This window comes from Myzus persicae, unplaced genomic scaffold, assembly GCF_001856785.1.
Source record: "Myzus persicae strain clone G006 unplaced genomic scaffold, MPER_G0061.0, whole genome shotgun sequence".
Classification (NCBI taxonomy): domain Eukaryota; kingdom Metazoa; phylum Arthropoda; class Insecta; order Hemiptera; family Aphididae; genus Myzus; species Myzus persicae.
The window spans coordinates 129,730-153,578 of record NW_019102436.1 but is presented as its reverse complement, the minus strand read 5'-3'; the positions used below and the strand labels follow the sequence as shown (position 1 = coordinate 153,578).

General features: G+C 27.9%; 1 protein-coding gene across 1 annotated transcript in view; it reads right to left on the bottom strand.

The window, feature by feature from the left end:
- The window catches only part of LOC111032160, a 151,412-nt gene extending 150,810 nt beyond the window's left edge, over positions 1–602 (bottom strand). The window contains exon 1 of the mRNA XM_022312392.1: positions 326–602. Coding sequence (XP_022168084.1) covers positions 326–497 — 172 coding nt within the window. The 5' untranslated portion in view covers positions 498–602. The remainder of the gene's footprint in view (positions 1–325) is intronic.
- Between the last annotated feature and the right edge of the window lie 23,247 nt (positions 603–23,849).

Sequence of the window (23,849 nt, the reverse complement as noted above, 5' to 3'; positions counted from 1 at the left end):
TAAGGACTTGTATTTGAATGCAATATGCACAAGGTGCTTAACAAACCAGACTTTGTCATTGCTTCGAAAACAATTTGAAATATCCAATTCACGACTCGTAAAGGATTTGAATAACATAAGTTTTTTTTCCATTTTTCAGTGGGCCCCCAATATTGAGAAATATCCTAAGGCCCTAGAATTCACTACTTCCAGACCGACATTGAGTCACTTCAGTGTTAGGTCTTATCACAATATCATACTTCACCATCACTGCAGTACAACTGTTTCGAGCACAACACAAAGTGCGCCACAACAACAAAACATTGCGACATATGTAGGTACTTACATTGGTCGCGTTGTCGCAAAAGACCGTCGAAAAACTGGGCGGCGAATTGGTGGACGTTTTTCGGCTGCACGCGGATGACGGCCCGGACCAGACGTTCGGCCAAATAGTCGAGTCCCCGAGGTATTTCCGTCCGCTTCCTGTACGCCTCGTACGCCATTCGCCGGTCCACCATGGTGCAGCTGCTGATTTCCGGTCCCGCCGGCGCCACCTCGTCTACCACCGGAAAGACGGAAACGCTACCGCGTCGGAACCGGGCGCGTGGAAAATTCTCCCGTGCCGTACCCACGCAAAACGGCCGCGAACAATGCCAGGCAATTGCTTGCCACACACAGCTTGATCGCCGAGCACCACCCCCACCCCCAAGACCACCGTGTGTTGTCCGCGACTTGTTACCATAACGACAACGACGGCTGTACATTATTATAATATGCTTACCTACCTACGCGAAAACACGGACGTCACGATACGGTATAATATACTGTTAAATATAAAGGTATGTATACACACGCCTCGCGTTGTGCGTGCGTGCGTGTGTGTGCGTGTGTGTGTGTGTGTGTGTGTGTGTGTGTGTGTGTGTGTGTGTGTGTGTGCACGCTAGTAAATAACAGTCGCGTACACTAGACCATTGGCCTTTGGCCGATACCGTGACCGTGGTCCGGGTCAAATAAAGAAACTTGGCTTGTCCTTGGCGTGCATATTATATACACGCGGGACGAGGGTCATATACTCGTATATTGTGTCCGTCGACCCAGTGCCCACACACGCGCACTCACTCGTCCGCCAGTGTGTGTGTTTGTGTCTGATATGTATATAATATAATATATACTTAGTATACATTTTTTGAGTGTGTGTACGGACGGGATGCCAAGAGGACTTCCCAGTTGCCGAGTGACCGCCTCACAGAAGTCACGGTGTTTTCGGACGGTAAAATCGATACCCCCTTGGGATAAGACGCCCCTATGTAAATGTTACCGCCTTGCCGTTCCACCGCGCACGTTATCGCTCAAGCGAACGCTGTCCATTCGACCAGCATCAAATCGTCAAAGGTTCTATAATTTGACAAACGATATAATTAAACGATGTAGAAAAATAACGGATAAGGTCAAGGTGTATATAATAATAATATTATACAGCGATTAAACGGTGAACGAAATAAGCTTTTTGATTCGTTTAAAAAAAAAAAGTTTACTACAATATTATTACGCTCCGCTCTGTGTATTAATCAACGGATAGTTTAAAATTCATTTTCATATAAAAAAAAGTAAAAACTCGGAGAATACGTCATAAGCAATTACTAACAGTTAAAAAAAATACAGTTTAATGATATATAATAAATTATGTACTCTGTACGAGAAGCTTGAATATATTATAAGTAATATAAGTCTCGTACTAATTTTAAAAGTATTAAATCGTTGAGTACCTCTATAATATTATTTCCTCTCGCCAGTTAATTAGGTATCTCGCCGATTTGTTTCTTAATTGTCAAAATAAAGCTAAATCAAAAACAACATTACGTAGTGTCGATGAACATTTTCAGAATCTAAATAATGCTGCTATATTGTTTCACTCTCTGTTTTAATTGAAGAACTCAATACAGGCATACGTATATCGATGATTATTTTAAAACAAACCGTCACGTGTTCAGAACCTAATAATTATTAAATTGTGACTAAAAATTACAAAGCCAGCGAACAATTCCACTAAGCATACTATAAATGTGAAATATTAATATTTATGTGGATAACCGCATGAGCTGTGTGGTTTAGAATATGCCAATTTAATCAGTATTACATTATTTTTGCTACCTATACTTCAGAATTTCGATCACTTTTTATCGACGCCGTTTTCCCCCATTTTTTTTGGCTCTGACACCGCCCATATCAAATTTCTAGTCCACATGCGTGACTTTAGTTTCTGTTACTATCCCTTCGTTTGTGTTGTATTACCTTTCAAAATTATTCTCGATTTCGGTATGAGCCTTGGAATTCTTGGAGACATGATAATTCAATAATATATAACACCACTGAGTTTGATTATTATACTTTGGTGCTGCAAAACACCTTTAAGCGAAATTTAAAACATTCATAATTTGATTAATCGAATAATATCAGTAAACAAAATGTGATAACCGTAAAAAAGATACAAAATAATTAAATATCAATATTTATTTTACGTAATAACATATTGAAAATATCTGATGGTTATTTTTTTGTTTATACTCATTATTAATAAGGTATAAGATATATAATATTGTTATACATCATAATATAGGTTAAAAAGCTAAAAATATTTACATTTTTACTGCATGTTTATTTTAATATTATAGTGTTCTGTAAAAATAAGCTCAACTATTTCAGCATTTAGGATTTAGCTTAACTGATATGACTTAAAAAACAAGTAGTATTCAAATAAAATTTTTTTTTCTTCAGTTTTGAATATAAATAATTTTATATATAAGACATTTCTTTTAGCTTTAATCGATGAGATTGATATATATATATATATATAAATATAATTATAATCAATTGAAGATAATATATTAATATCTACGGTATCACACAATATAATTATTGGTGTTTCCACATTATAATATTCATTAAACATTGTATAATCATGTATACATTTTATTGAGGAAATGCTTTTCTCCATTTTCCTCGTGATCAGTATATAATTTAGACACATCCTTAGGTTACCTAACTAAAAAAAGATTTGTGGTACCTATTCCATTTGTGTTCTGAGAATAAAATAATATTGTGCAATGAAATATATTGCATTAAAATAATGAAACGCCAAAATAACTATTAACTTTGAATATCAAGTTATTTCGTTTTGTTGGAAATAATGATGATGATTATGCTATATGAAAAATGGATATGGTAATGAAAAAAAAATATATTTTTAACTTAATCAAACATGAAATAGTTGTGTATGAAAATTGATCACAAATAATACAGTCAAATAATTAACAATTAGTTTTGGAAACTTTGGTAAAAATTACAATTTCAGTTTATAAAATATATGAGTAATATCGTATGACACAAATAAAACAATAATTATCTACTGATAGTTGTAAATATGTTTTGATTAAAATATGAAAAAAAAAATGTTCTGTTCAATTCAGTATGATCCAATTGTGGACATAACTGACAAACAGTTTATTTGAACTAAAGGCAAAATATACTAACTAAAGGTAATATGCTAATGCATTGAAATCCTAGCCTTACTGATCATGTTTCATGTTTGGAAACTTGTAATGAACTACATTTTATTATTAATTCATTTGAAAAAAATAACTTTTGAAAGTCGTTATTAATTTAAATTTGACTGTCTTAATTTGTAAGTTCTGGGATTTACTTAAACCACCAAAACCTAATACCAAAAATTCATTTTTGATGTTTCTCGTACTTAAGCCTAGGCATTTTTATAATAATACGTTAATAGAATACGTCATACAAATAGTTGGATATAGGTATTTACAAAATTAAAGTCATTAAATTTGTATAGTATATTTTGTATTAAGCACACTTTTTACATACTGCATACTATTAATGTATAAGTATTATTATTATTTCAATAAGGTATCATTATCATAGAATTACTTTGCAAAAATTTGTAATCGATTATATCCGATCTTCAAGAAAAAAAAACGTGTATTTAAACTCAACATATATTAACATTTTTTCGCAAACTAATAATAATAATTTAGCCGAATATATATAGGTACTACTTTTTTCCACGGCAATAATAAAGATATAAAGTTACATAATATATGCATTCCATTTATTTTATGCTACATGTTAGATACGTACATGAAAAACGAATATTGGCATATTATTAATATTGTCTTGATAAAACGGAAGGTGAGTATACAAAACATTTGGTAAATGCCTAGGTCTGAAACAAAGCTACTAATATTGATGAACAGGGATGATAATAACTGCTAATATTTATTTTAAAAATAATTCATAATTAGTGATTATTTAAAAAATTAATTCTATATTTCTATTAGACTTTTCTTCAATCTATTCTCTCTCTCTCTATCTTTCTCTCAATTCCAATATTATTCTAACTACGTCTCTATTATATATTTATATCATATCTGACACGTTTACACTGTTCGTGACGAGTAACCAATTATTTGTAGACCCGTAGTAGATGTACTTCGCAAATGTGACGAATTTTTATTCAGCTTATATTTATGTACGAAAATTAATTATTAAATACATGTCGGAATCAAAATACAAGAACAAGTTGGGTCTAAACGATTTCTAACCGTTTTATATATTAATAATATATTATATATACAGTATAGACATTCTTAAAAATATTATCGCACTAAAAATAAAAATCCGACATCCCAAATATCATACTAAATTAGGTACATGTTGGTGGTTTCATACAAATAAGAATCGAACAATTATTAACCTTCCATAATTAAAAAAAATTCATAACATTTATTAAAACTATGATGACAAAAGTCACTCATATTTTCAAAATACACAATAATGTATAGTAAAAACATAAAAACCAAGTACGCAGGTAATAACCTACCTCAAAATAATCACATATGTTATTAATTACTTTAATACCTAAATATTCAGGTTATTCAAAAAACGCATCGTTTTTAAGGAGTTAAATATAGGCAATGTTCTAAGTTCTTACGTGCTATATAATGTACGTATTATTAATGGTCATAATTATTATGTATGACTGTAGTGTAAAAGAAATAGGTACGACACATGTCAATAACTCACTACATGAATATTAATATTTTGTTGTTTTTTTTTTCTAATAGCATCAATTCGTTGTCGATATTGTGTGAACACTAACTTATTTGTCCTATACAATTTCTGAAAAATATTATTTCAATTAATCACGGAGTTTACTTGAAATTAATTTTCTTACATTTTCAATTAATTCTATTACTTATGACTTCAATATTGAGATTACCAACCCTACATTGCACCCAAATAGTTTATAAGTCAGGTTTTGGGTCTTGGGTGCTGGGCGTATTTGTTTGTTAAAACAGCGGAGTAAAAAAAGTCAACCATTCTGGTTAGTATTGGTTGATACGAGTGTTTAGTAGTTCAGAAAAAACATAATGTTTTAATTGGTTATTTTTTCAAAAGTTTTTTATTGTTTAAAATATAATTTATATAATACAGTATAATTACTAACTATTTGGTCATTGTCAATACATAGTTTAGTTGTCAATACCAGACTAGACCCTACTATAACTGCCAATTCATCAATATGTTTTATTGCTATTGGCTATATTTAGATTTATTCTACACTAATGAAGTTGTAAATTGTAATTGAAATAATAATTCAATGTCCGGTGATTTTATTTAATCAGAATAGAATATTAGAATCGGATTTCATTTATAGTTGTTTAAAAAAATATTTGTAGTACTTACCTATAACTGATTGTAAATTCCATCCTAATATTATTATTATAAAACAAACAATTTACTTACCTCATAAAATAGATATTTATGGAATTATTATATACAACAAAAATATTGTATTTAAAAAATGATTCGGGTTTTGGGTTAACCAAAAAATTTTAGTCAGATTTTGGTAATTCGGGTGTTATGAAAAAAAAACATTCTCATTTCTCTTCATATGTATTTTGGGCTATTGCATTTTATAACTCTTGTTGCGTGTTCTGGTTATTTTTGGTGAGAGGCCCTAATAAGAAACATTTTTTTTTTTAATTACTAGAAAATGTACAATCTATATTACTTAACACAATAAGTAAAAAAAATGACTGAAATGACACTGCATACATAATAAAAATAATACATGAAGCACAAGATGAGGGAAATCATCCAGCGGTGGTACCCTCCAGCAAGAAACAATTTAAAATTTAAAAATTGAATTTTGAAGAGTTAAAGGATTTCACTTTAGAAATTTTGAAAAGGCTGTTTTCATCTCAGTAATAATCTTCATGATAGATTCAAATATATTTTTTGAAATCATGTCCGATTTCCTACTGTAGGTTATTCAGTACAATAATTGGCATAAGATAGGTGTATTTTTATAGACAACCTAGCAGGGAGTAAATCCAAATAAACAATCTTACTATTTCTATGATTTTGTAAAGTTTAAAAATGTCAAAATATAGCTGTTAATAACATTTCAAGTAACATAAAAATAATAAAAATAGTAGCAGAAAGCAAATAATAATATTTAAAAAACTATTATTAAAAGAATAAATATTTTCGAAGTTAAACAGAAGAAAAATATTTAAAAGTGTAATTTCAATTTGGAACGCGTAAAATTATCATTTCATTAGGGTTTATATAATAATATGGATCTGATCCGGTCAACATAGTTAAGCTTTAAAACCTAAGACCACAGTTAGAGTGTAAACGAAAAACATTTGTTATTCCAATAAATTTCAGACATCCTGGGAAAATATCAGTGTTGTGTTTGCATTGTAATGTAGACAAATAATATTAAAAATGAAAAATGTATAATTTCCTTCTGCAAACACAATTATTGTTCAATTGTTCAAAGATTTTATACATCAATTTCGCCGAATATCAATTACTTTCTACTTAAACGATTAAAAAAAAAATTACAATACAAAAATGTACGTTTTTAAAAAAAAAGTATAAATATTTTGTTTATTTAAAAAAAAAAAAATGCATATTTTTGTCCACCTATCACTTTATGCATTCAATATATTTTCCATTTATTAGAACCAAACTCATTATATTTCACATTTTACTAAAAGGCAGGATACTTATCCGACATACACCTGTCAGCCGGTTGCTGATTCTGGAAAGCAAAATATTTGTACTCCACCAGTAAACAAACGTCACAAACACTGTCTTGTTGTTTGCATTACCCATGTGTTGAGAGCAATAGTCGAGAGTTATGTATAACTAATTTATAAGATTTAAATTGATATTGGTTAGTGCAATACGTTGAATAAAATCAACGAGAAACTAAGTGTTGAGTATTTCAAAACAAATCTGCCTTAGCCCTAACAAGATATATTATAATGAATCAGATAATAGAACTATCTACTGCTTAGATTTCTCTTGAACGTATTTAGTGTTTTATTTAAGAGCTTTTTTGGTTCTGAAAGTTTCATCTGAAACGCATCTAGATTGAAAATAAGACGTAATAGTGCCTCACTTACTGTCAATTGATAGTTGTATACATAATTTGCAATCTTTGTGAAAGACATTAGAACATTTACTGTTCAGTATATAGTTTCAGCATCTCTTTTTTTTTGAGGTGAAGGAGTCTGAGGTAAACAAATACAATATATAAATATATAAACGTATAATACCTTACCCTCGTTTTTATACAGATAATTTACATGACAATTATTTAATGGTACAACTCTTACTTTCATACAATATATTGATCCAATATCAATGAGAAATATATTTAATTGTTAAGTGTCCACGTAAAAATCGAAAATAAAGTACATATAACAACAACAAATATTTACACTATATTATATTTGGTAGTAAGGTCAGTAAGGTAGTCAGCCAAACAAAAAATAAAATAAAAAAAGGGTCGTAAAAATGAACTAACCCCGAAGTTCAACCCTGGCCACTCCCTCGATGTAGTTTTTTAAATTTTGGAATGCAAAGTTATCTAACCCATATACGGTTATACTGTACTCGAATAAATTTTTAATACAAACAAAAAATAGATTAGGTACATAATTTCAATGTTTTCAATTTCCGAGTCAAATCATATTTAAAATTGCATCCATGCATGTTTCTCAAGCACCACCTGCCAAACCTATATTTGGGTGTGTGAGTGTGTGTCTCGCTATATATATATATATATATATTATATTCCCTCTTATTTTTCATTTCCTAGGTGCAGAACAGTTTTTGTTTTTTTTTTCTGTGGGTTAGCGTGCTCCTTACAATATGCGATTGACGCGGTGTACTTTTACGACCTCTTCGGCCGGGTCTATAGCCAACCAACTATGTCTTTCAAACTGGGACGCCGTGAAAAAAACGAAGCATCGGATTCGAACACAACACCTTTGGGACCGAAAATAAAAATAACAAGAATTGTATTTTTCACTGAATACATCAGAGACAGTCAATTCCGAACATATTGTTGAAATTCACTTTTCCTCCTCAACCCTGCAGTCCTAATAAGTTTTCGCGTGTGTTACTTTACTTCCAACACATAAAGTGAAGACATAAAAATCACAACGATTTGAATACATATGCATCTAACTGTTGACACGTTTTACAAAATATATTGAATTTATATGTGATACGCGTCAGCATTCGGCTCATACATTATAGAACAGGCGAACAGTGTATTTACGCATGTAGCTTGTCCAATACGACAAATTAATTATGCAAAAATTAAATTATTTTTGTCACGGCGCTAATTTTATTAATATAGTTGTTAATGTTTTTAAGGTCAAAGTCTATATCCGGAAATAAAAATTCTAAGTGATACAGGTGGGTAACTACAAGGAACCTCGGGCGTATATAAAGTGATCAACAATGTGATGAATACCTAATATTTAAGAAATTCAAATATTCAGACATGGAAATAATGTCTAATATGAATGTATAATAATATAATAATGATATTGTAATGTGTTAACAATACTTCAACGAATGCTTTCAAAAATTGCATTAAATAATCCTAGATATCATCGACATCAGTGATCTATATGTGAAATGTTTAAGTAATAATAATATATACTTCCTAGTTAAATCGTTGTCCACGACAAAATATGAGTAAATTGCTCGTTCAAGTATTAAATTCAAAAAATTGAAATTGCTTAATATTATTACAATTAATTCCATTAATTAATTAATATTTAAATATGACGATCTAACATTTATCGTCCTCGCACCAATACGTTTTTAAGTACCACATTCTTTTAATTTATTTTCCCTTGGTTATTCAATTGCGTCCACACTATTTTATGCATATTCATGATTCTAAATTCTGATGAAGCCGTGTAGGAGTTAATTTTACAATGATGTGTTTGTTTTCTATTATTTATTGATTTCTCTATTTTTGTGTCTTTCGTCGTCTTTTGGATCAGTAAAGATGCTTTAATCTCCAAATGCAAACTTATTTTTTTTGTAGAAAAGTGAATCTAGACAATCTAGTTGTTATTTTGGTAGAAATACATTAAAAAGCTTTCAGTAATTTCCTTAATTATTAAGAAAAATAAGAATTTTTCACTAAACATTTCCAAAACCAGATTACAACAAAATGTATTTTCTTTTTTTTTCGTGATTAATTAACGAATACCGTAGATATTTGAATTTTTCGTAAAATGTTTAGTTGTTCATATTTTTGAATACATTATTTAATTTTCAAAATATTTATCTAATTTAAGAGTAATATAAGTAGTTATATAGACAATTTGAAATTTATGATTTTTCAGTTTTTTTTCTATGTCGATAAAAATAATTATGCTTTGAAAAATTAAAACAATATTCCTTATAAATTGTGAATACTAGAATTTAAAAAAAAACCTATTAAATCTATTAAAAATAAATTTTGAAGTAACAATTTTGAAATTTTTCGCAAAAATGTACGAATTATTTTGTAATTAGAATTTTGTAAAATGTTTAATATTCACACTTAAAGTTTAAAAATGTAATACAAGGTTTCATGTAATTCTTACTTACTAGAACTTTAAAAAAGTTGAGAGTTATTCGATAAATATTTTGTATGAGCGTTAAAGGCGGAGACAATGCATGCGGGTGTAGTGTACACATTAAGTGAAAGTAATTAAGAATAAACCAGCAATTAATTATTATTTATTATTGTGTATACAATTATTTATTGTACGAATAAAAACATAATATGCTATGTCTAAGCTCCCAATAATTTGAGTGTACAATTTTAAATTCAAATATTTCGATTAAGCTGAAAAACAATTAGAGAATTGAACATTCGTCTACACAATTCAGAGTAGGTATTTTAATAATAATTGAGTATATTCTACAGTACACGATTTAGGTACCTCGAAAAGAATAATACGTCATTATAATATAACGGATAATACCTATCCAAGGTGTTTAATTTATGTCATGGAATGTTGAAATTCGAAATGTCTCCCTATATAATATTATACTGATAATGTAATTTGAACTTAGTGCATGTACGTAATTAATGAACCCGTTGAGTCTCGCTCATTATTTGTCAATTCAGATAATATTATTTTCATACAAAGAACTTTGTGAAAAATGTACCTAGCTAATGGAAACCCGACATATTAATTAACTGAACATTAAGTTCGCACGTTTTTATTTTTCCACCCCAAATGTATCTGAACATTCTAAACATTGTCATAATAATATAATACTGCCTAGGTACTAGCATTAATAATATAGAGTAAAATTATTGCACACTTGAATGCTCGGTAAACAGTTGTAGCATGTTTTATACTGTTTTATTTATGTAAACACATGATTAATGTTTCAAAATGGTAAACGGCAGTGAGTTTTTATTGACTCTGAAACATATTTGACAATACTCTATCTCCAGGGATTAGTGAGACATTGATATAATACCAAAACAAATAAATCCTTGAGGCAGTTTATCATCACAGAAAATGACGTCACGCGAAAAACCAGAAAAGTCAATTAGAAAATGTTCATTAAGTCGAGAGGGAGAAATTTTAAAAAGAAAAAAACACAAACAAATAACTCAAAAAAAGATTTAAAAAAAAAACGACCGTCATTTCATCTCGAAATACTCAAAGCTGACTGCATCCTTATCGTAATATTTGTGGATAGTTTTGAAATAATTGTGAATAGTAAACATGAGAGATAACTGTATGTAACGAACTTTACTTAACGAGTTCAAATATGTTTGACGCTTACAATATTGTGCAAATATTGTACGAAAGCGATATTATTTAGGTAGGTTTGATAAACATATGATAATATACACTGTGCATACTTGAGTTTCGATAACAAACTTAACAAACTGTATGTACAAGCCGGCGAAGAAAAGACCGAGTACAATATTACAGTGATTGAATAATTTACAGGTCGTTTCCAGAACATCTATGTAGGTAATGAGTTTTGTATGGCAAACAGACGGAGTGTTATTGATTTCTTAAGTTGATTACGAGGAAATGGGCTTTGTGAAAAAAATTCGATGCCTTCTTCGTATTATTACTCTTTTTTTTTTCTTTTTTTTTTTTTTTTGTTAACTTTTTTATTTCGCTACTTTCCTTTTCAACCTTCCTTTAGAGTGTAACAAAGCAAATAATAATAAACTTCAAGCTTTTGGACCTAAAACGAATGTAAATAATATTTAGATTGGTTTTTTATTTATCTCTCAGGGATTTTTATTCACTTCTTCTTCTCATCCTAGCTAGTAGCCAAACCTTGCCCACGACTTAAACTTTATTATGCGGAATATTTAAAATTCACGCAATGGTAACGCCAATGGTTCTGGTAAAAGAGTATTGTTTCTTCGTGACGCAAGCACATAAGGTGCGCCGCGCAGTGTCATTGTTTTGACGTATTATATTATAGCATAAAGAGGACACGTGGTTGCGTGACTTGAATTCATTATTTTGTTGTGTTTTATTCATTTTTAATTTGTTGTTTGTCTCCTGCAGATCTGTATCGACATTCCATGCCATTATCCATGACGGACATGGTTCATTCGTAGATATGTAATGGAAAATCATATTATAATGTCACAAGATCGATAAGCCAAAATATTATATACTATTCAAGAAACGAATAGAAGCAAGCTGAACAATAAATAAAACTAGTGTATATAATTTTTTTTAGATTATTTAAAATTTAACCACCTTAAGTTTAAATATCATATTAGTTACTATTATGATTTAAGGTGTAATTAATCAACAATTTCAATCATTAGAGCATCAATTCTATATTGTATCTTTGATAATATTAAACAGTATAATGTTAAATGAAACTAAAAATATAATAAATTTAAAATTAAACAAACATAACATGTGTGCGAATTTTTCTCCACAGTATTGTATAAATAAACTAAGCTAGAGCTTATAATACTTTAATGTGAATATTTAAATGTTATAAATTTTTGAAATCATACCTACATTCTACAATTTTTAAATTAAATATTAAAAATCCGTTATTTGCTCTCTCTGAAGTATGTTAAACACTTTGCCTTGTGTGAATTATACATAAGATTATTTTTTAATATTTTCTCAGTGCCTAATTGATTATTATTGTGCTACTAATATTATTCCGAGCGAAGATTAATTTTGTATATTTCAGAATAATGGTGGCGCATGATAAAATAATGGTCCCCGAATACATGATTATGTATATCTACATTTTATACATTAACGGTTCTTGATAATTACTTGCTAATTATTGGGATTTAGACATTTATGGTTTAATTTCAATAAGATTAATGTAAGAGAATAATAAACGAGTAGGTAACTGACGAGTTTTTAGTTGACTTAATTTTACTTGTATTATATTTTTAGTTAGGTATCATTTAATAATTAATGTATTAATTGTAGTATAATACGAAATATTATTATTTTTTAGTTTGGAAATTTAGATAATAATCTACTATAAAATACACTGATATGTTATATCCTTTCTTCGTATATGTAAGATACAAAAGCGACAATTATGATTACCATACATTGTATTTTATTAATTTTTGAAAATTGAATTCAATTAATCTGAATAGTTGTACGAATGAGAACTAGTGTTTGCATACCTAAATTGTGTTCAAAAAACTTTGAAGAATGTAGGTGAAAAGGACACGAGGGAATGATACGTCTGAAAGAGGTAGCTCTTATGTTGCCGACGAACTTTTGTGAAAAAGAAATATAAACTCAAATAAGCTGTTTGAATACTAGCTAACCTATATAATGTCCGTGCAACGAAAAATAATAATTTTATTTAAAAATGAATTTCTCAGCTGGTGCTTGGTCATATACAATTACTTTAACATGGAAGTACGCAAATAATCAATTTAAAATATATCATTATCAATATACATTTATTTGTTTCAATTACTAGTGTCAGTGTTCTCTACAAGTAGTTATTACTTATTTGTGAATTATTAAAAAGTTAGCAGAATTTATTATTGAAAAAGTGTTGAAATTATTTAATTGCTTGTACCTTCCTCTAAATATATTATTTTATTTTGACTGTGAACTTTTAAATATGAAAAATATTATTCGTAGTTAAGTTAATATATTCATAGTTACTATTAAATTTAACTAATTAATTCTGTATACAATTCTAACTAAAAAAAACCTGATCAAAAAAGATTATGTTTATAAAAACCATTATACTACATTAAATATATATATATATGTGTAAACTGTTAAGTTTGTTACAGATGCATCTGTATTAAATTGTATGTAAAAAATAATGTGTCACATAATTGATATTTTTATGTGAACAATCATACAATTTGCAATTAACAAAGGTTGTGAGAGAAAATAAAGATTTTCTAGTACAACCATTGTCACTTACATACAACAATAATATTTGCGTAGGTATATTATTCTTATTTCTAATATCTACCTATGTACAAATGTTCAATTATTGCTAAGTGTGATGACGTACATTAAATTAATAACAAATAATAAATGACATGTATAGGTAGGCACTCGCGTTGATGGGGGGCAACTCAACTGCACAGCTCGACTCTAATAGTAAATTATTATTTATAATTTGAGTAGATCTCTGGACCAATTTCTTTTGAGTGGTCTGCGGACTATTCCAGTGAACGATAATGATAATGATGGTTAATTGTTTTATTAATGAGAGCTATACTAGTTTAATTTACTATGTAATGAAGAATACCTATTGTGTTTTAGCTGGTTGATTGAAGGCAGGTCTTTATGGAGATTTTTATTAGTGTTATTCCACAGTGACGTGGATAATTGAAGTGTTAATTGCCGTGGGCAGATTGATTGAAACGCTTAATAATATTATGTTCTGGTTTTAACTACATTGCTTGGATTGCTATTCACATGTTTCAATAGGTCCACTCAATGAAGACATTTAAAGAACAGACACTAAACTCATTTAAAGTAATAAATTATCTAAATACAATAAATTAAGTATACCTATACACTTAAGTGTATTATTATTTTTAAACATACTCTTTATTACAGTAATATTTATTTTTAAACTTAATTTATGAAAGTTATTTCACACATATCAAATCAATATACATTTCTCACATTGTACCCTAGTTCATATTTAAAAGGGTTATAAATGATTTGGTTATTTTTAAGGTTAGCCATTAATCAGTTAACAAACAAGGAGTTCAGTTTATTAAAATAATATATTAGTTTAAGGCACTTATTAACATATTACATATTGACCTTTACAATAATTTAACATTTGGGAATTATACCTACTAGGAATTTTCAAATTCTGCTTAGACTAATCGTTTGTGGATGAATCTGGTCGTTTGTGTGCACAAATTATGTAGATAAGCCATAAATTAAGTTAGGGGTTCTGTGTAAAAAGCCGCTTCACAAACTTGATCGAACTAAAAGCTAAAGACGTAAATCATCTAATATTCACCTGGTTTCAAATTTAGATCTAAAACCTGGAAAATAGACTGTTCATCATCAAACGAAAGCTAACTTGAAGCGAGAAAGTTTCCATAATTTTTTTTATAACCATACTGATTTATATTTTTCAACTAACTTTAATGTTTTAAAAATTAAACCGTTCGATAATGTGTACGTGTACTAGTGCTTTTTTTAGTATGGAATACTTTGACCGACTGATCGCGCCTTTTTGAATTGATCCACACTAATCAGATTGTATGATTAAAAAATGTCTTTCTCAAAGTGATTTGGTTATTTTTTAGCTCAGAAACGATTTTCCTTTAACAAATAAATTAGTCTATACATGCTTCGGAGTTTCGTGTGTTAGCAATTTTCTATTTTAATTGTTTCAAAAATTTGTTCATTTACAGTGCATAATTCTAGAGACCATTTCAATATTTACAAACATTATAAAATAAATGGATTTTGGCATTTTTTTAAACTTCTTTTCATAAAAATTAAGTAAATAAAATAAATACATATTTTATAATGATCAGTAATCCTTGAAAAAAAAATGTTAAATTATTTAATATGTATATTTAATAAGTTCTACTTATTGTGTATAAACTATAAATATTTGACTGTATTATAATATCTTTCATAAATTATTTTTAGTGCATAGTTGACATTTAAACTGCAATAATTATTTTTAAACTCTAAGTGGAGAGATGTATGTATTGATTTTAAAATGATGTGTTTTTTTGGGGGGTCTATTTTTCACCCTTCAAGACAGTACAATGCTTGATTTTGTCTTCTACTTCTACTTCAGGATCTTAATTATAAATTAAGGTTTTTACGCATAACCAATTTTCGAAGTAGTTATTTTAATATAAATATATTTATATTTTAAGTTGAAATAGTTGGTGAAATTAAATATTCAAATGAAGAATACAATTTTTAGTTATTTTATGGAAATTTAAAAATATTGTTTATAAGTAGGTACTACAAACTTATTTGAGAATTTGAAAGTATAGTATTATTTTTGATACACGCAATGAAATTTTCAAATGTATTTTTTTCTGGAACATTGAATTTAACTTACTGCATTACACTAACTCCTAAAAGCAAAATAGGTTATTTTAGTTTCAATAATATACTTAGTAGTATTATAGGCTGACAGACCATCTTCGTTCAGAATCTTTTTTCATAAGCAATGATTTTATATCATTGAATTCATATTAACACAACTACGAGTATTACAGCGATTCGACACCTACCGAACACAGCAAGAGTTACATTAATTTGATATTGGAGTAAAATTCTGTATACGATTATTCGTTTGTTAGTGTTAGACCATTTTCACCGAAATCCATTCCATCTGTCTGGGCCAATGATATAAGTCAGGGAAGCTTTAGAATTAAGTTTAACTTCGTGTATCCTACGGAACGCGAACAAAAAAGCTAAAATAAGTTAGCTACTATTTAAAAAACTATAATATCGTTTAATTTTTAAATTATTTAAATACTAACTACTTGTTTTGTGTTTGGGTGTGTATTACTAATAACTTTAAAATGTATTCTTTAAAAGTCTGCCTCTATACATTCACATACACTAAAATCGAAGTTCAGTTGTTAGTACCAGTCAGTATAATCGTTATCTGTCCAAGCTATTGAGAAGATCTCAACTGCAGACTCCAAAGATCTTTCAAAAACTGATTAAAATAAAAAAAGAGTGTAAGGATATACATTTAATTAACTTGATTGAAGGAAGCCAATAATATGAACAACCTGATAAAAAAATGAAACTTTAAGTATTAATTTAAATAAAATAAAAATGTTTTGGCATTATTTTCTAAAATATTTTTTTAATTGTTTGCTGTGTTTAATTAAAACTCAAAAACACTTTTATCAAGAATAACTTTGGAAAGAAAATGTTTTAGAGGAAACGTATTTAGATCTATATTCATTTAATTTTGTTTTCAGTTAAAATTGAAAGTGAGTTTATTAAAATCATAACATTTATTTAAAACTTAATTTTAACTGTTATTATTTTGATTATGTGCATTTTTTTGTAATTGGCTGTAAATGAGTAGCCATTAATATTTTTTAAATTCCCTATAATACTAACTACTATTCGTTACTTCGTGAGTATTTTACTTAAAATTCGTTATAATACTACTGACAGAAAATATTTAATATACATAATCAGCATAGGTATATAAAATATTTAAAATATTCAATCTCCTATCCAAATCCATCAATCAATGCAACATTGTATCAATCGATTTAATGTATAAGCAAACGGACTCGAAATAATTATTCATATCGTTTAGTTGCACATATTTTCAATAATTTTTTTTAAATTTAAATTAAGCCATTATTATGCATGTTGCTTACAACCCAATAACCATATAGCTGCTATGTATTATGAAATGTAAGTAATAAACATTAAAGAAATATTTTTCTTTTGAAGATTTTAAAATTTTGAATTTTTTCCAGTATTAGAAACTTATAGTTTGAGTATCTGATTATATTTCTAAGCCTTGCATATCTTATATAATATTAGATATCAGGGGTAGCCAAACGGTTGATGGGTTGCAGATGAATTCAAAGTCAATCCCCATTCATGAGAATTTATTATTACACATTTAATAACCTACCCCCACCTCTAATCATCCCACAGTTGAAAATAAAAACACTTAAATTTGTATTTGTATTGTTTTTCAAAGGGAAAATATGCTATCAGTAGATCTTTATCAAAACGAGTTTAACGTTTAACCGCCCCTGTTATATCTGATAACACCGTTGATGTGAATATTACCCACTGTACTATTTTGATTATTTATTTGCATTTTATTACTAGCTGTATACTCCACTGCCGACTTCGCCAGGATTAAAGTTGATCCATCTTTCTATCGTTTTCCGTGTTTGCTCCAGTTGAAATATGTAATGCAAACACGATTACAATGATTCATTTTATGATTTTCCACTTCTGAATAATTTTGGCCATATTTTTTATGTAAACACAAAAAACTGAAACAGATTCAATGAATGCTTAAAATCCGACGTAAATCCAATAACATTGCAATTGGTACTCGGCTTTCTACGTTTACATCAAAAGTATGTCCAGAATAATAAATAAAACAAATTGTATTACGAAAGTCATCATTATAAGTGTCTCCACAAGTATTTTATTTTTAAATTTGTTTTTTAAAATATTTATTCACTATATACTAATCATAATAATTAATAATCTGTAACCATTCAATACATTCAAATAAACAAAAAAAAATATTCGATTTTCGTGAGCCTAGACAAAGTTCAAGTGTGGATTTCTAAAACTGTCTATATTGATTGAAAAATAAGGTGTAAGCGCCCTCAGTCTCCAGGAATTTATATAACATTTATAAAATGTTCCAGTATCTTTTTAGTCTATTGAATTCTATAAGACAAACAAACAAACAAACAAACATTTGTTTTTAAACGACGTATAGATATTATTTTTAATATTTTATTACTATGTATTATTATTATAAATGTTATGTTTATCATTATTATTATTATTATCTTGACATTTTAACACACCACCAAATCCATAGTATTATCACTAGTGACATTTTAGCTATGGTAAATATTCTCAAGTAAAATTTCACCTTCCAGGAAAATGCATTTGAGATTGCTTACCTTTGGTAATTATTCGCTAGCGGAATTTTACCCTGGTGTAGGTATTTATAAACACCAGTGAAAATTCATCAGTGATAATTTAACATCTATTAAAATTGTACTGGTGAGTATAATATTAACCGGGAAGCAGAATTTTACTAGGGATTATTTAACAGGAGATTTAAAATTCACCCGTTAAATAATCACGGCGACCCCGGTTTATGTATTTCAATAATTTGATTTCAATCATTTCACCGGCTCACCACAATGATAATATAATATTAAGTCTGTGAAATTTAATCTTTGAGTTGGAAACAATAATGATAGAAACTCCTATTATAGTTTTAAATTTAAAGGTTTAAAATAATATCGTATTTCATGATCAAATTCATATTTTTGGCATCGACGATGGAGCCATCAAAGCGCATTTCCAACGACCTTCATGATACAAAATACAAATATTAAAGCCATTAAAACGGTTATCAATGTGAACTGTGCAATAAGATGCACGTAAACTCACATAGCCCATAAGTACATAATGATTACGCTCAACTTTGCTGTAGTCTGATAGAGTATCCGATGGATATATATACTTACAATGTTTGTGTGTACCTAAAACTTGTGTAAGCAATTACTCTTGTCGATCTTGTTGGAATTTACTATAAAAATATGAAAAATATGCATATAAATGTATTTATAATATTCTCAAATCCTTAAATATTATGTAAAATAGAATTTCGTATATACGCGCCACAAAGTTATGTTTTATTTAATTTTTGATAATGGCCCGATTAATGTAATTTTAATACTTTTAAAAAATAACTCTCCCAAATAATTTATCATATTAATAACCATAAACAAATTTATTAAATTAATAATAATTCAAAGGTCGAAACCCGACTATTATTAATATTTAGTGTTCAATGCTACTCAATACAGCATTTAACATTATTGATGTTTGGTTTGGTAAGAACAAGAACCAAAATGCTTGAAAGATATAACTAATGTGAAAATTTAAATTGAAAGTAAAAATGCTTTAATTTTCTATCAAGCATCTTTTTGGTAAGACAGCGAATCCAGTTTGTAATTTGGGTGGTCATAAAAAAAGTTTCACTCTCACATTAATATGTTATATTAAAATATATAAACAAGACATTCCTGAAAGAAAAGTTTTTATGGAAAATTAGTTATTATTTACTATAAATTGTAGTGTATTTTGTGGACAAATCACACTTTAGTTTACCGTGCAGAAATGTTTAGCCGATATTTTTAGCCAATGTGTAGATGACATATTTTAAGAATAAAACCTACATCTACGGTTTTAAATACATTTGAGAATTATATCGTTATTAATATTAATGTCTATACTAATATTGTTCTTAAAATATGATAAATAAATGTTCTGTTTCCAGTGGCGAGATACAATGTCCGTGCGCAAACTACACGGAAAACCTTTTCTGTTGAAATCGTCATTTACAATATACTAACAAAATCTATATGTTGATTTGGCAACGACCGTGTGCCATGTTCGATCTCTCGAAAAAATGTAATCAAATCCTGATTGGCTTTGAATAGTCAGTCCACACCAAAAGATTGCTGGCATGTGGCCTATTCAAATGCATGTTTTGATCAATATATAGCTCATTTATAACAATAAATTTCCTGCGCAGTATCTATGTTATATAGCAGACCTAATAACAATTTTCCAAAGCAATTTTACTAACCATTACGTGATTACAACATTTTCATTAGAAAAAAATATATAAATGTATTGAATATATAATGATTTACATAATATTATTATTTAATAAGCTATTAGCTATTTATTTCATTTATAATAATAATACTATGCAATTTTAATATTTTTTTTTTAAATTTCAAACCAATTTGTGCAGTTTTGTGCAATATATTATTATTTTGTTTTTAGATTAAATTTGATATGTTGGAATTTCGTACAGTTAGTCTATCGTATTGTTTTTTTCTTGTTTGTGTTGGAGACATTCTGTAATTCTGGAAAAAAGGTATGGGTATGTTTGACTGTTATTAAGGTTCTAGATGTTCCAAGTGGTTCTAATGTAGCCATAAGATGGTCATGAGTTGTAGTAATTAATATACGTTTATTATGAACAATTAATTTAGTCTGTTTTATTTTTATGTTTTGTACATTAATAGAGTTTGTTGTTTTTAAATATGTACCTCTGATGGCTTAATCATTTTTTAACTTGTTAGTTATATGTATATAATATATAGAAATAGATATGATATATATATATACATAATCACTGAGAATTAAAATATGTTTACTTTACAAATTGAACTGCATAATATTGTGTTAGTGAATTAATATTTTTTACGTTATTCTATGGCATTATATCGCAATAAATTGATACCAAACGGCAACTTTAGGTATTCAATTATTATATTTTATTCGCTGGCCCTAGCGGAATTTTATTTTTTATAGTATACAAATCAAAAAAGTTTACAATAACTTTTAAAAAAAAAAACCATTTTTTCAGTAACTGTCTATACTTAAGAAGATGATAATAATTTTATTTTATACTTAAATTATGAACTATAAGGCCAATATCTAAGGTAATTTTGTCTCATAAAATGTACACGTTAATTTTAAAACTTATTTCAACGAATCATCATCATTTTTTTTTAAGTTAATTATTTAGGAAATAAAACTTTGTGGCATACCACTTCGAAAATACATAAAAACTGTCCACATCTATTCACTAATCTTGGAACTGCATTATGATGGTAGTGAATTTAATTAAAAACTTGCCATGTATATTTCTCAAAGTTTTCTATTGTTGTTATTTGAATGGATTACGGTTTTGATGATAGAAAATATGTCTGGTCCTCGTTAGAAATTTGTTATTAGAACTTGGAAGTAGTGCGTTAGCCAAAATAATATTGATGTTTATACGTTAAGTATATTATTTTTTTGGTATACATATGTTTTTTTTCTCTGAATCATAGTTATTGATTGATACAGAACAATCATTTTTTTCAAAAATATATTATGCTAAATCAATATTGTTAAAAACTCTATCTAACATGGCATATTCAAACTGTTTTCAAATAAAAAAAAAAAAATCTTATCACCAAATATCTCAAATAAACCCATTTAAATGTTCATTAGCGGTGACCTACTTGTTAAGTATGCAAAGCTTTTATACAAGCATTATGTATTTGACATTTAGCCAAAAATATTTATTGACTTGTTTTGTATCATTGTAAGCCAAAAGTAATTATTTAATAAACTTTTTTTTTTGCCTAGGAACATAACCACAACTTGTGGCGTACCAATAGGGTGGCATGACGGGCAAGTGCCACGGGCCCAGGGCCCCAGAACGCCGGGGAGGGCCCTTCAAAAAATGTAGCAATTTAAGTAAAACAGATTACCGTTATTACAGAATTTTAGTTATTAATAAGTTCTAGTAAAATTAAATCATTTTAAAGTAAAATAAATGTAATAACTAGAAAAATAACTGATACACGCAACACGCTTACAAGTCTAGGATACCGTATTGAAGTCTCAGAAGTCTGTCGATTTCTCGATTCGTTATCAATTATCATTTGTCATATTATACGCTATACAGTCTATTGTACTGCCCAGCTGAAAATTGAATAGCCGTCGTTTTTCTATATTATTTTGTCATTAGTTATTCTGTCATCAGTTGTGAGTTGTCGTCACTCGTTGAACCAAATAATTGATATTGTGATCATGTCAAAAAAAGTACCTAGTGGCTATGAAAAGCGTAAAAAAAATGGAAGAACAAGAAAAAGTATCAAAACTGCCTAAAATAAGTGGTTATTTATAATATTTAAAAAAATAAGATTCTTATTATAATGTGTAACAAAAAATGACCATATTATTCATAAAAGTATAATAAATATGCTTTTAATTATTTATTTCCTTTTATATCAGGGGTGGGTCTAGATATAAATTGTGTGAGTAAGTGCATGCTCTTCATATTACAAATTTGAAATCTAAGGCCTAAGGGCCCGCTGGATTTTTTCGCCACAGGCAATCGAAGTTTTAGTTACGCCACTGACCACAAGTGTTTCTTTCAAATGAATTTGTAGTAAAGAATTCTCATGTAAATATTTTACCGCAAAAATAGTTTATTTTAAACTGATTTATTCCTGAATTTTGTAGATTTGTCAATGCATCAACCTGTTATAATATTTGCTCAACTGTTAAGTTACTCATAAATAAAATGTATATAGGTAGAGCATAATTTTATACTAATATAAAATAACAATTATTGTTATTTAGTTATTGAATTAAATAATTAATTAATAAAGTTAGGTTTGTTTCAAAGTAAAATTATTCAATGATAATATCTAAATAAAATATATTTTAAGGAAAACGTGATAGTACCTAAACATTTTGCAAATGTTCGGTATACAAGATTGTTAATTTTAAATATAATTTGTACTGTAGACAATAAAGAATATTTTTGTTATATGTTTTGAAAGAAGGAAATATTTTAAAACTTTTTTTAATTTAACGAAAAGGGAGTTATCATTTATCATTATTGTGGATGATCAAAGTTGAAAGTTATTTTTTTTACTATGAATAGTAGGGAGCTATATAATTTATTAGGTATTAAGTTTTTACAAAAAAAAAAGTAACACTCAATAACAGCATTACCTATATTATATTTATTTTCAAAAACAATATCATTTATGATAAATTATGATGTTTACATTATGATTATAATATAATGGATTGTTAAGTTATCTGTTAAAAGTTATAGCTACAGTTATATTGTTCGAGGCAATATAAAATGTGTCAAAAGATAAATAAAAAAAACTTAACTGTACTTACTTAGATATATTATTACTCAAATTCATAATTAAATTACTTTCGTTGTTGAATAGTTTGTTAAAATAGGTACACACAGAGTTATGTATACATATTGAACAGTATGGAAAAATAATTTTAGTAAAATATTCTAAAAGTATTACTTTATATTATTAAATGGTATTTAGTCCGTGTCTCAAGAGATGAAAATTTTTGTATTTTAATTTAAAAACTGTTATCTATGTATATATATATATATGTTTAGCTATTAACATAATTTTTGACTTAGCTATTTGTGGCAGAGATTATTGTTATATTGAGATAAATTACTACTACAGATAAGTAAGAATATTCTTATAAAAATGATTGAGCCTTTTCTACTATTTACCTAATAAAATAAAAACAATGTTATATAAGACATAGTTAACTTGACAAGAAAATGTGTTATATAATTATTTTTTTTCAAATTCTTTTACATTACAACAATCATAGTACCTTTTTTTCACATATTTAATAATTGTTATTTAAGTATGA